The sequence below is a fragment of the Hylobates moloch genome, unplaced genomic scaffold (assembly GCF_009828535.3).
Source record: "Hylobates moloch isolate HMO894 unplaced genomic scaffold, HMol_V3 SCAFFOLD_8, whole genome shotgun sequence".
In the NCBI taxonomy this organism is placed as follows: Eukaryota; Metazoa; Chordata; class Mammalia; order Primates; family Hylobatidae; genus Hylobates; species Hylobates moloch.
This window is the reverse complement of record NW_026652283.1, coordinates 33,619,792-33,633,658: the sequence shown is the minus strand read 5'-3', so window position 1 is coordinate 33,633,658 and position 13,867 is coordinate 33,619,792. Positions and strand designations below refer to the sequence as shown.

The 13,867-nt window shown below is 58.2% G+C and overlaps 1 protein-coding gene across 10 annotated transcripts in view; it reads left to right on the top strand.

The window, feature by feature from the left end:
- ADGRB2 (adhesion G protein-coupled receptor B2) overlaps positions 1 to 10,190 on the top strand; it is a 36,985-nt gene extending 26,795 nt beyond the window's left edge. For 3 of the 10 annotated variants that reach the window (XM_032160050.2, XM_032160051.2, XM_032160044.2), the window contains 13 exons: positions 546 to 696; positions 879 to 948; positions 1,376 to 1,442; positions 1,604 to 1,689; positions 1,988 to 2,086; positions 4,122 to 4,293; positions 4,653 to 4,748; positions 5,110 to 5,149; positions 5,841 to 6,460; positions 8,674 to 8,709; positions 9,027 to 9,125; positions 9,226 to 9,282; positions 9,702 to 10,190. In XM_032160050.2, coding sequence (XP_032015941.1) covers positions 546 to 696; positions 879 to 948; positions 1,376 to 1,442; positions 1,604 to 1,689; positions 1,988 to 2,086; positions 4,122 to 4,293; positions 4,653 to 4,748; positions 5,110 to 5,149; positions 5,841 to 6,460; positions 8,674 to 8,709; positions 9,027 to 9,125; positions 9,226 to 9,282; positions 9,702 to 9,887 — 1,779 coding nt within the window. In that variant the 3' untranslated portion in view covers positions 9,888 to 10,190. The remainder of the gene's footprint in view (positions 1 to 545; positions 697 to 878; positions 949 to 1,375; positions 1,443 to 1,603; positions 1,690 to 1,987; positions 2,087 to 4,121; positions 4,294 to 4,652; positions 4,749 to 5,109; positions 5,150 to 5,840; positions 6,461 to 8,673; positions 8,710 to 9,026; positions 9,126 to 9,225; positions 9,283 to 9,701) is intronic. The other 7 variants (XM_032160053.2, XM_032160048.2, XM_032160052.2 and 4 more) reach the window with 5 other exon arrangements.
- The last annotated feature ends 3,677 nt before the right edge of the window (positions 10,191 to 13,867 follow it).

Here is a 13,867-nt window from a genome sequence, read left to right as displayed (position 1 = left end):
GTGAGGACATTGGAGAGGGGGTGTGTACTCAAGTGAGGAACTTCTGTGAACATCAGTAAACGTGTGTGTGAGCTGAGCGCTGGGTGTGTGTTGGGCAGGTGGCATTGGGTCTCCTTGTGTCTGTGAGTGTGTGGAAGCCTGAGTGAGGCCTCCTTTTGCCACCTACCTGTGGACGACCTGTGCAGACTGTTCCCTATGCCCCCTGGCCTTCTCTGCACAGTGCCAGCACCATGCATGCCAGGCACAGGGCCTGCCCGGTTGTGACGTGGCAGGTACTCATGTCTGTCCCCCTCCCTGCCAGCCTCGTCTGTGCGTGGGCAGCCTGCCCACTCGCCTCCCTGGATGCCGAGTGCTGTGTGTGTGTCACCAGGCCCGTGTCGTGCTGTGTGTGGGTGCAGGAAGGCGGGGGTGCCTGGCAGGGCTCTGTGGGGGGCGGGGCTCAGGTGGGCGGCCGTGGCAGCGCCCAGCAGCGGGTGTGGGAAGCCCGGCGCCTCCTGCCCTGGCGGCTGCTCAGGGCCACTCCCTCCCGTTCCCTCTCCCTGCAGGGCGTGTGCACCATGACGGCTGCCTTCCTGCACTTCTTCTTTCTCTCCTCCTTTTGCTGGGTGCTTACCGAGGCCTGGCAGTCCTACCTGGCTGTCATTGGGCGGATGCGCACCCGCCTCGTTCGCAAGCGCTTCCTCTGCCTGGGCTGGGGTGAGCAGGGCCAGTGCTGGACTCTGCTGCTGGGCCTTGGTGGGCAGGGGCAGCAAGAGAAGTTCAGTTTTGGCCCTGGCCCAGCTCTCTGGGCACAGCGGTCAGCTGGGATGGGAGTCTGGGAGAACAAGGGGTCCCTGAAGACCAGCAACCGTCTCACTCTGGCGCCCCCGCTCCCCCAGGTCTGCCTGCCCTGGTGGTGGCGGTGTCTGTCGGCTTTACCCGAACGAAAGGATACGGTACATCCAGCTAGTACGTGGGCCTCCCGTGGTGGGTGGTAGTGGGTGGTGGATCTGTTAGGGAACCGGACTGGGCAGCTGGCTGAAATCCTAGTCCATGCCTGTTGTGGGTCTTTGGGCAAGTTCCTCCCCATTTCTGAGCTTCAGTTTCCCTGACTGAGGGAATGTGCTAGGACCGGGTAATCCCTAAGGGACTGTTTAGCTCAGGAGTCAGCCTTGCTTCATCCCCATGGGAGCACTGGGGGATGAGCCTAATGTTCTGGACCTTTGTTGGAGGGGAAACCGAGGCTCAGCAGGAGCCAGTGGCTCACTCTCACCGTCTGGGGCTCAGACGGCGCTGGCGATGAGGGCATGGCAGCCTGGGAGGACTGAGGGATGGTGTTTGGGGGTGGGGAGGGAGGCTGCCGGGTGTCTGACACCCTTCTTCTCCCCCACCCCAGCTGCTGGCTCTCCCTGGAGGGCGGCCTGCTCTACGCCTTTGTGGGCCCTGCAGCCGTCATTGTCCTGGTATGTGCCCGTTCAGCATCTTGGAAGGGGCATGGCCCCAGAGGGTCATCCTGTTTCTCCCTCTACCTCCTCCCTGCACTCCAGCTCCCACATGGGGATTTCCCTGCCAGGAGGGCACCTGGTGATCCTGTCTCCCCCACTCCACTCTACTGGGCCCCCAGGTGAACATGCTCATCGGAATCATCGTCTTCAACAAGCTCATGGCACGCGATGGCATCTCCGACAAATCCAAGAAGCAGAGGGCCGGGTAAGGGGAGGGCCTCTGAGGCTTGGCCTTTCTGGAAATGGTGCAGGGAGGGAGGGACATGGGTGCTCTTGGAGACTCAGGGCTCGATGATGCGACCGGGGCTCCCCAACCTTGGTGCATCAAGGTTGCAGGCAAGGTGGGCACCCGGAGTGCTCAGCCGCAGCCCCTCACCCACCCTAACCCAGCTCTCTCTCTCTCGTCTGCCCTCCCCTCCCACCCCACTCGGGGCTCACTCTGCCCCGTCTCCCGGCTTCCCATGTGTTTCCCCCCCTTCTCCCATGTCTGTGCCGCCCCCGAGGTCGGAGCGGTGCCCCTGGGCCAGCCTGCTCCTCCCCTGCTCAGCGTGTGGAGCGGTCCCCAGCCCCCTGCTCAGCTCAGCCTCGGCCAGGAACGCCATGTTAGTCGTGCCCCCTGGGGGGCGGTGGGGGTGGGTGGGGCAAAGGAATTGGGGGGGCAGTGCCCATGGTGGGGGGAGGAGGAGGGATATCAGCCCAGTGCCCTGGAAAGCTTGCCCTTTCCTGCCAGCCACCACACACTCTCAAGGGCTTGGCAAGAGGTGGCCAAGGCGATGAGGAGTGGATGTCTGTGCCTCCCACAAGTGCCCGGTTCCTTCGCCCACCCTTGGATCCCGCCCCTGCCCTTACTCCCAGCTAATGTTCTATCCTGCACAGCCCCACACCCCCAACCTACAGAGGCTCAGACAATCTTAAGCCTTAGAATTTTTGAGCTATAGAACCTTAGAATTAGAATGATAGAATCTAGCATAAGACAATCAGAAGCTAAGAATGTTAGAATGAGTGAATCATCCAGTCTTATCATCTGTCATAGAATCTGAGACTTAGCATTTCAGAGGCATTGAATCTCACGCTCAATTGGAGACAGAGAATCACAGAGGTAGAGAATTATTTCACTGAGACCCCCGCCCTAGCATCTGAGAATCTTAAAATCCCAGCTATGCAAGGGTAAAACAAATCCACAAAGCCCTTAGGCCCAACCTCCCACCCAGGTCCGGAAATCCATCCAAGCCTCCTTGCCCAGTGAGGTCCAGCTTTATCTTGCACACCTGCAGGGTCAGGGAGCTCAGGGCCTCTGGAGGCAGCTGGCACCGTCACCACGAAGCTCCCTCTGTCTTGGGCTGCCGTCTGCCTCCCTCACCCTGTCTGCACTAGCTGTTTCAATGCTTGGGCTTTGGAGTCGGTCAAGCTGTGTTTGTATCCCAACTGTGCCTCTCCCTGCCCAGCTGGGCACACTCCAGTTTCCTCATCTGTAAATTGGGATAATAATCCCATGCCTGTTAATTGGAGTTGTTTTGATCACGATTTGAAGTAATATATGTAAAGTGTTCAGTGTAGGGCCTGGTGGAGAATTGGTGGTTAATCAGCGTAGCTCTTATTACTGTGATTAGACCCTCTCTTGGTCTTGGCTCCACCTCTGGGGGCTTCAGAGCCCATTGTGGCTGCCCCCTGCCAGGCTGAACAGCCCTGAACTGCACTTCCTAGGGCAGGTCTTGGCCCCCTGCCCATCTCTCTGCTTTGGCCTCCCCCAGCTGTCTCTGTGGAATGGTGCCACCCTCTGCCATGCCTAGAGCTGTGCCTGACTCTCCCACCGGGGGCGTTTGCAAAGGAGAGTGGGCTGAGTGTGGCACCTGGCCCGGGAGGGTATGTTGGCCCCGCTGTCCCTCGTGCTATAGCAGGTTAGGGAGGAGTGGGAATGGCTTGGACGCCAGGCCCCATCTGCTTTTTTTCTGCCTTCCCCTGGCAGGGAGGCCAGGGAGGTGTAGGCCTGGGCCCGACCCCATCTTTTAGCCCCAGTTCTGATCCTTTTGCCCAAGGCTCTGAGCAGTCCCTGGGAGCCTGACGTCTTCTCTGTATGTGGGGGGAGTTCTGCTTCACTGGTCCTGGCCCCCCGTCTTCTCCCTGAGGATTCGTGCTCTGGATGTCCCCCGTGTGCTCTGCCTGTTTGATCTTTCTGTCTGAGTATCTCTGTCGCATGCGTTCTCTCACTGTGGTTATTGTCGCTTTGTCCCTCCTCCAGTCCCCCTCCCCAGCCTACCCAGTTAGGCTCTGGGGATGCCGCCCAGGCCCCGTGCATTTTTAAAAAGCTCCTCAGGTGATTCTGTGCATCTGTCTACCTTCTCTTCCCTCTCCCCGTCCCTTTCCACAGTCTGTGACTCAGTCCCACTGTGTCTGCGTGTCCATCCCCACCTTCCTGGTCCCTGCGGTGACCCTGTAGTTCGCTGCTTTCGGTCTCTGTCCTGTTTCTCTGGCTCGGCTCCTCAGCCCCTCTCTGCTTGGGGACATTACTGAGGCCCTGGGGTTTGGGGCCCTCCCAGTCTTGGGCAGCTGAAGAGCTCCAGCTGAGTGGAGGCCTAGGCTCAAGCCATCCTGTCCCCTGGAGTGTCACTCTGATGGGCTCTGCCACTGTCCCCTCAGGGCCTCACTCTGGAGCTCCTGCGTGGTGCTGCCCCTGCTGGCGCTCACCTGGATGTCTGCCGTCCTGGCCATGACAGACCGCCGTTCCGTCCTCTTCCAGGCCCTCTTTGCTGTCTTCAACTCCGCGCAGGGCTTTGTCATCACTGCTGTGCACTGCTTCCTGCGCCGAGAGGTGGGGCTGGGCCTCTCCCGCCCCTGGGTGCCCACCACACCTGCCAGGCCCCTGGCTTCTCCCCACTGTGCAGACCGGGAGGATCGAGGCCCCGACCAGGGTGCTCCAGGCCCCATCTGGGCAGCCCTTACTGTGGAAGCTGATAGGCCTGGATGCCCACAACTGCCCCTCATGCTTGTCCTTGGCCTCCTGGGTCTCCTCCTCCCCTTGCACCCTGCCCAGGTGTCATCACCTTCCCCAAGGTTGGATGTGTTGCCTTCCTTCTACACTTGCCTGGGCATCTGGGGTGGGAAGCACAGCCATCTGTGGTCGGGGGCCCTGCAGTGGCCTCAGGCCCAGCAGGCGCCCTCTGTCCCCAGGTCCAGGACGTGGTGAAGTGCCAGATGGGGGTGTGCCGGGCTGATGAGAGCGAAGACTCCCCTGACTCGTGTAAGAACGGGCAGCTGCAGATCCTGGTGAGTTAGGGGCCTGGGCAGGGCCTGGCAGATTCTGGGCACCCCCTACCCCAGTCCTCCTGCCCTAGACCATTTACCTCTCCCATCCATGGCAGGGTTGGGACAGGGATTGGGTTTGATTCAGGCTCAGCCACTAACACCTGGGTGGCATTGGGCAAGTCCTTCCCCCACTCAGTTTTCCCAGCCATCAGGTGGGGCTGGGGTAGACCATGCCTGGGCTCTGCTGGGCCATGGGCCATGGGCCATGGGCAGCCCTCAGGCAGGCAGAGTGGGCAAAGCTGGCTGGAGGGGCCTGAGCCTCCTCCCACCCTGATACATTAATCCTCCTTCTGCTCACCCGCCCCTCCCTTTCCGCCTATAGTCAGACTTTGAAAAGGACGTGGATCTGGCTTGTCAAACAGGTGAGTGTGCCGTGGCCGAGCTGAGAATGGCCCTGGGGTTGGAGAAGAAGGGGAGGCCCTGAGCCCCATCATGGGAGGCCCTGATGGAGTTCTGGCTGCTTGAGTCCAGCTTTGAAGTTAGACAGCCCTGAGTTGGACGCAAGGCTGTGAATGTCCCATACTGTCTGACCCTGGGCAAACAACCTGCCTCTCTAAGCCTCAGTTAACACACCTGTAAAGGAGCGAATACTGTCCTCCCAGGGCAGGTGGGAGGCTTAGGGGCATGAATTCGGGGACGTCGAGTTCCTAGCAGGACCCATGGCACAGAGTGTTACGTTATTGTATCATTTCCAGATTCTTAGCAGAATCTTTCCATTTCTGTCTCCTGGGGAGCTGATGCACAGGGAGGTGGGAAGACAAAGCCCTTCGACAGCCCTGGGGCCATGGGGTCAAAGTTGGGACATGCACCAGGACATTGGGAGCTGGGCCTTGCCTTTGTTTCTTGCCCTGTCTCACTGTGGGGACTTTGCGGCCGTTGTCTTCTTAACCCCTCTTGTATGTGAGAGATTACCAACCACCCAGCCATCTCTCCAGGACCTGGTTTCCGTTCCTGTCCAAGCGCAGAAGCTTGGCACCTCCCCCGCCTGGGCAAGGGCGTCTGGAGGTTCCTTCTCCTCAGGACTCACCCCCTCCCTCCCACTCCTGCCCCCAGTTCTGTTCAAGGAGGTCAACACTTGCAACCCGTCCACCATCACGGGCACGCTATCCCGCCTGTCCCTGGATGAGGATGAGGAGCCCAAGTCCTGCCTCGTGGGCCCTGAGGGCAGCCTCAGCTTCTCACCACTGCCTGGGAATATCCTGGTGCCCATGGCAGCCTCACCAGGGCTGGGGGAGCCTCCGCCCCCACAGGAGGCCAACCCTGTTTACATGTGTGGGGAGGGCGGCCTGCGGCAGCTGGACCTCACATGGCTGCGGCCCGCTGAGCCAGGCTCTGAGGGGGACTACATGGTGCTGCCCCGGCGGACTTTGAGCCTGCAGCCTGGCGGTGGGGGTGGAGGTGGTGAGGATGCCCCCAGGGCCCGGCCCGAGGGGACCCCCCGGCGGGCTGCCAAGACAGTGGCCCACACTGAAGGCTACCCCAGCTTCCTGTCCGTGGACCACTCGGGCCTGGGGCTGGGCCCTGCCTATGGATCTCTCCAGAATCCCTATGGAATGACCTTCCAACCACCACCGCCGACACCCAGCGCCCGCCAAGTGCCCGAGCCAGGGGAGCGCAGCCGGACCATGCCTCGCACCGTGCCCGGCTCTACCATGAAGATGGGCTCCCTGGAGGTGAGGGGCTGTAGGGAATGGGGTGTGTGTCTGAGACTGTGTCAATCACAGGCTGCTGCCAGGAGGGGACAGCCTCAACCTCCCCAGAGCAGCCTCTCGTAAAAGTCACTGGGAGTGGGTACACCGAGCATTTCTCCCTGTTTCTGCTCATGGCAGCTCCGTGGTGTCTGTGAATCCTTCAGACAGGCTGGGACTTCACACGGTCGAAGCGCACTTCTCAACTCGTTCGCACTTGCTTTAGGGCCTACTTGGGGGTTACTGGTTAGGATGAGTCCTCATTTCAGGAGACTGCGGCTCAGGCAACGTGCTACGCTGCTGGGGAAGCCACATCATGGGGTGTGAGCCTGGGCCTCTGCATCATGCAGGTCTGAGTTCCAGTCTGGACTCTTGATTGGCAGTGAGATCAGTGAGCCTTCATTTTCTTGTGTGTAAAGTGGGGATAACGTAGCAGTATCTTTGTAGAGTTGTTTTGAGGACTGAGTGATGTAAAACATTTATGTGGAGCAAGTAGACAGTGCTAGATAATTGGGGATTGCTGCTGTTAGCACCCTTGAAATCAGCTGCAGGTGCTGCCCACGGGCCTGTGATAACTGACCCTCTCTTCCTGAGAAAAGCAAACCCCTCTGGGTCCCTGTCTGTGTGTGTTCTGTGAATGCTTCACCTTCCTGCTGGCCGCCTCAGGTCTGCTCCGTGCAGAGGATCACTGGGAACAAACAGGCAGTAGTGGCCTGCTGTGGAACTCTAGAACATTCTGCAACTTTATTGGAGTCACGAAGGGGGTGTGGTTAAGGAAAGGGGCAGGAGTTGTTCTTAGCCACAATTGGCTGTTCCTGCTCGGCCTCAGAAACCCACTCCCCATCCTCCACACGACGAAAATTAAGTTAGTAGCTAGGAGGGGGCTCACAAGTTGAGTTTTTCTCCCAAAATGTTTCTGGAACATTTGGTGCCTGCTCCTGCCACAGATGGCAAAAACAGGAAGGCGTAACAAAGACAACACGCAACGCCGCGTCGGAGAAGGGTGCGCGTGGCGTCATGGCGGGGTTTGTTCTGTGGACACCTGCCTGCCGGCCACTGATGAGGGCGGACATCAGGCTCCTTGTGTGGGAGGCAGCAGTAAATGCAGCAGCGCTTTGAGGGGTCAAGGATGACATCCAAAATTCTGGTGTGGGCAACTGTGATGGGTGGAGGAGCAGGTTTGGGCAGGGAATTACAAGTGTATTCCATTGGTGTGAGCTGCATGTGCAGTGCCTGTGGGGCATCAGATAGGGAGAGGTGTCGCGTTGCCCCCAGAAAGAGAGATGCGGCCGGGATGGGGAGGATACACGTGTGTGTGGTAAAGGCAGGAGAAGGTGCCAGGGCAGAGTGTGAGTGCCTAGTATTAGAGAAGCCAGGGTGGGCAGCGGGGAGAAAGCAGGTAGGGAGAGGAGAGGAAAACCAGGAGAGTGAGTGCCATGGGCCCGTGGTGGTGCGCATGCCCACAGGCCTGGGAGATCCAGATGGTGGTCCTAGTATCACCTTCGAAGGCCTGGGAGCAATTCCCTTCACCTCCCTGGGTCTCAGTTTCCCCATCTGTAACCTGGGAAAGTTGGCCTTGGCTTCATGGGTTTCCCTGTGCCAACATTTTAAGATTCTCAGGCCTCTTTCTTGAGTAGCACTGGGTACAGTACAGCTTACTGGGGCCTTGAAAGTGGTCTGGGGCGAGAAGGGCCAGGAGAGGCATGAGGGAGCAGAGAGGCCAGGGAGGCAGCGCCTGGTTTGGCAGGAAAAGGGGCAGTGTGAGGTCAAAGGAAGGTTTCTGACAGCCTGAATCCCTGTGTTTGCAGGACAAGTAGAGGGTTCCAAGGGGAGGGGTAGCTATGGCTGGCAGAGAGAATGGGGGCAAGATGGGGAAGGATGCAGGGTGGGCTCTAGGGCACAGAGAATGGGCATTGGCTCTGATTCCATGTGGGCATCCGGGCCTGTCATGTTGGAAGTCCGCTGCATGCCATTTGACCCGTGTGTGTGTGTGTGTGTGTGTGTGTGTGTGTGTGTGTGTGTGTGTGTTCAGTGAGGCCTGAAAAGCTGCCCCATGAAGGTCCCCAACTTCTGGGCCTGGGTTGGGGGGAAGGTACAGCGGGCAGACCCCTGGGATGCCAGGCTTCCTGACTCTAAAGCCCCTGCCTGTGGTAAAAAGCTTTCTTCTCCTCCATTGCCTCCTTGTTGCTCCTTCCCAGCGAAAGAAATTACGGTATTCAGACCTGGACTTTGAGGTAAGGGTCACGTGTGTGCCGGGCGGCGGGACATCTGGCTGTGGTGTCTGTCCCTGGAGGGCTCGCTCCTAAAAGTAGTCCGAGCTCTGTCGCAGAGCCTGACCCCAGGAGCCCAAGCCCGTGGGTTCTGTGGGATCTTCCCATGATTCCCTCCCTGCCCAAGCCCATAGCACCGACGTGAAGAGAGAACTAGGTCTTGTCCCAGAGGAGCTGGCAGCAGGGAGGGATGTGGGGGGCTTGGGGTGCTGAGTGCCCTGGGTAGGGGGGATCATGGCGCTGCCCCGGGGAGCGACCCTCTGACGCCCTGTGGCCCCTAGAAGGTGATGCACACCCGGAAACGGCATTCAGAACTCTACCATGAGCTCAACCAGAAGTTCCACACTTTCGACCGCTACCGCAGCCAGTCCACAGCCAAGGTGAGGCCTCCTCCCGTGGCTGCCCCTGCCCCGAAGCTCAGGGCCTGACCTAGTGCAGCGGCCCCTGGGGTTGGAGCCTGACCGGTGGCCCCCGTTGCAGAGGGAGAAGCGGTGGAGTGTGTCCTCGGGTGGGGCGGCCGAGCGGAGCGTGTGCACCGTGAGTCCCCCCAGGCTGGGTGGGGTGAGGTGGGCCTGAGGGACCCGTGCCCTCCCTGCCCTCCTGCCCCTCCCAGGCAACCCCAGCCTGTCTCACCAAGGGTCTCCCCGACGGCATGGGCAACAGTCTGGGGCCACCCGGGGGTGGGGAAGGTGCTGCAGATGGCGAACAGGGGTGGAGGTCCTCCAGGATTGGGAGGGAGAGCGGTCAGCAGGAGACATGTCCTGGGGGCCACTGAGAACAGGGGTCAGGAGCCCCACCCTGGAACCAGGCAGGTCTGTATTTCAACTCTGCTTTGACACCTGATTGCTCCATAACTTTGGGCATTACCATCCTGTCTGGGCCTCCTCCGTTTGTTCGTCTGTACAGTGGGTAAGGATATTGGCCCATCTCCACGGCCCCTCCCGCTCCCTCCACAGGATAAGCCTAGCCCCGGGGAGCGCCCCAGCTTGTCCCAACATCGGCGCCATCAGAGCTGGAGCACCTTCAAATCTATGACACTGGGCTCGCTGCCCCCCAAGCCCCGAGAACGGCTGACTCTGCACCGGGCAGCAGCCTGGGAGCCCACAGAACCACCGGATGGTGACTTCCAGACAGAGGTGTGAGTGCCACGCTGGACTGCCCACTGCATATAAATATATATATCTCTCTATTTTCACACTCCACTTTGGAACTACCCAGGAGCCAGCGCCCTCTCCCCTCTCCCGAGGGCTGGGCAGGGAGGCGCCGTGGACTCAGCCAGGCTGGGGGAGCGGGACACGGCTTGGCCTGGGGGCCCAGGGCCCTTCCTTGTTTCTCAGAGGCCCCTCAGCCAATGGAACCCCATCTTCAGTCCAGCCTGTCCGTCCCTGTCCCGGGCTGGGGAGGGGGGAGGGGAACTTTGTTGGGAATAAACTTCACTCTGTGGATTTTGCTGCTGGGCTGTTTGCTTTCCTCAGGTCAAGGCCCAGCTCTGGGACCCCGACTTTGTTCCTGTCTCCTGGGTTGAACTCACTTGATCTCATCAGATTATGTGATGAGGTCGGGCCAGCCCTGCCTGGGAGGGGGCAGCCTAGGCTCTAACCCCATCTTTGTCCCTGACTCTCCGGGTGACTCATCCTTTCCCCGATCTGGGCTGGGGGAAGCAGATTGGGAGTGTGGGAGGGGACCTCTTACGGCTGGCCTTTCCTGGTGGCTGTGATGGTCGTGGCTGCCATTCACTGGGGCACAGAGGCCAGAGTGCCTGGGCTAGAGCCAAGACAGCTTAGTGACCTTGGTTCCACATCTGTGAAATGGGGATGGTAACAGTGCCCACCTCACAAGGTTGTTACGGGGTTGAAACAAATTCCTATTTGTAAAGTGCTCAGCAAATACCTGGGACAGGATAAGCTCTCGAAGGGTTAGCTGTGACCACATGGCACCAGTCTCATGCAGTGCTCTAAGCTAGGAGCTTCACACACATGTCCCCTGGCCCCTCACAACAACCCTATTGGAAGGTTTTAGGTTGCCCGTTTTGTGGATAGGAAAATGAGGCCAGAGATGGGCAGTGCCCTGCTCAAGGCCACAGTCAGAGGCAGAGCTGGGACTTCAAACCCACGCTTGATGGAGGTGGGGCTTCAGCTCAGCTTCCTGGAACTTGACTATGGCTGCAGGGGAGCAGCAGGTGCTCGGTTGTGGTGGAGATGCAGGTGTTGGGCCGGGCCAGGGCTGGGGTAGGGTGCGGGAGCCAGGCTGGCTTGGTGCCAGGGGCTGGAGGCTCATGCTGAGTTGCATTCATTACATGCCTGAGTGAGCGGATCCTTGCTCAGTTTTCAGGCCCCCAGAAAGAGGGGGCACAGGATTACATGTGGAAACATCTTCTGGAGTCAGGCGGCAGCTGGAGTGGAGGCACAGTTAGCAGGGTCACAGGTCCTTGCTCGCCTGGTCATTTAGCAACATGGGTGCCTCTGGGCCCCTTCCCAGGGACTCGGAGACACAGACACAGGTCCCTGGAGAGCTGAGGGAGGGTTAGGTGCTGCAGCAGCCTGGGTGGGAGTGACAGAAGTGACTGGCTGCCAGGGTAGGGGGTATCACAGATAATGGCCTGCCCAGGGGTGCTGGAGGAGGGGTGGAGGCCTCTTCAGAGTTTTGCAGGCCTTGATGGCACAGGCTTGCTCTCGGTCTCATTCCAATCCTGCCTGCTGTGAGACCTGGTCAGAGGAGCCGTGCGGGCAGAGTCCACTCAGGACTGTGCTCCTAGACCCGTGGAGGTCCTGCGACTCACTCCTCCACCTCCCTCCCTTCAGGCAGCCCCAGCACTTAAGTGTACACAGAGTTCACTCAAGCACTACCTCATTTGATTCTTCAAGGTAGGTATTGTGACTGCCCCATTTTGGAGATGAGTAAATCGAGGCCTGGAGAGGGGACATGACTTGCCCAAGCTCCCACAGCCCAGCTTGTGACTGGGACTTGTGGCTGGGAGTGGCAGAATCCGATAGCAGCCAGCTTAGGCACCTGGGAGCTTTGTTCATCCAGGAACGCGCTGCCGCAAGGACAGCAGTGGGCAAGTGCAGCTGGCCTTGGTGATGGGACCCGGGATCAGGAGTGCCACCGCATGTTTCATCCTCTCCTGGCATTCTCTTGAATATGTGTCGGCTTCATTCTTTAAGGCCTCTTCCACCTGGGCCTGCCAGCCTTCCTCCTCCCAGCTCCATCACTCAGCATTGCCCCTAGAGGGGAAGAAACTTTCTCTCTTGAATTCCAATTAGAAAACCCCCAAGGAAGGAAGAGCTCTGGCTGGCTGGGGCACTGTGATTGGCAGTCCCATCAGGAGCCATGGGGGAGAGGGAGAGGGAGCAGGTCTCTGAGAAAGGGGGGCCTGTTCCTAAAAGGGGGTTTGCACAAACAAAGCCCCCATCCCTGACCCTGTACCAGCAGACCCTACTCCACATTCCTTTGACCATCACCTAAAGGCCCTCTTAGTGCCTTGTCCTGTGCTTGCACCTCCCTCCTTCCTTGTCTTAGGCTCCACTGGTCACCACCTCTGGGGCCCCCTGGGGCTGAGGTGTGATGTGCACGTCCCTGCCCTCCTGTGCATTCTTGCTTTGCATCTGGTTGAAGAGGAAGTTGAGTATTTACCTTGTTGATTCTGCTCAAACACAAACCACAGCTGCCTGCAGAGGCCTCTGCTGGCTTTGGGACCAGCCACTTAGCTTTCCTGGGGTGGGGGCTTTGTTTCTCCCTCGCCCTCAGTCCCTGCTCCCCCAGGCACTGACTTGCTGCGTGACCTTGGACAGGCCACTGGACACTGTCTGACTTGGGTTTCCCTATCTGTAAAATGAGTTGGCCCGATCTCCCTTCCATTTGAGCTAATATCTAACAACCTGTCATTTCTTTCCTGAACTCAAATTTCTCACATCATTGCCCTCATTTTCTCTGCCTCCAGTCTCCAGCCCTTCATCCACATGGCCCAAGTGATCTTTCCAAAATGCAGATCTGGCCAGGCCACTGCTCAGATGCCTTCTGTGGATCCTGGAATTAGCCTAGAGTTCAAGGCCCTTGGTGATGTGGCCCTTGCCTCCCTCCTCTGGCCTATCTCTCTGACCTCCATGCCTGTGCATGCACCAGTCCTTCTGCCTGAAACTCCCTCCTCTTCACAGAGGGAAAACTCTCCTTCAGCCTTCCAGACTCAGCCCAAGTAGCCCCCTGTGTGATGCTGTCCCTGAACTCCCTGGCCCAGCAGTCAGCATTTGCTGGGCCCCCACAGGCCTTGGCATGCACTGTCACTACTGCACTGATTACACAGAACTGCTGTCATTTGTGTTGGCCTTGCTCTGGTTTGTGCACTCAGAGGCCCACATGAAGCAGGCATCAGTGAATCTTTAGTGGGTGAAGGGTGGAATACACAAATCTCCCTGAACATTGATTTCCTCATCTGCAAAATTGGGATAATGACAATCCCTACCCAGTCTTCCTCACTGGATATCCGGAGCATGACTTAAGATGATTCATGGGAAGCATTTTGTAGGTGTTAATCTACTCCTCCCACAGTTATTCCTTCCTCAACCCCAAGTGGGAAGCCAGCCCTGGATGCTGTCCAGGGTGCTGAAAGGGACTTGTCTTTTCCCAAAGGATGAGGAGACAAGACTGAGAGGCCCACACAAGCTCAGCTGCAGCCTTTCCTTGCTTTCCAGACTGGCAGGGTCAAGGGTGAGCAGACCATCCCTACCTTCATGAGAACAGACCCTGGGAGATGTCCAATAAAAATACAATGTAAACGATATATGTAATTTAGAATTTTCTAGTAACCATTCTTTAAAAGTTTAAAAAGGTGAAATTCATTTTAATAATATATTTCATTCAATATATTAAAAAACGATCATTTCAACATATGATCAATATAAAAAATGGCTGAGATATTTAACATTCTTTTTCTATATGGTCTTGGAAATCTTGTGTGTGTTTTATACATACAGTGCTACGGTGCATCTCAACTCAGTCTCACCACCTTCTGACTGCTCCGTACTCCCGTGAGGCTACCATGTCGGACAGCACAGCTCTAGGCAGAACAAAGGCAGTGACCTTGAGCAAGTGAACTCAGTGCCCTCTGTGAAAAGGAGGTACTTCC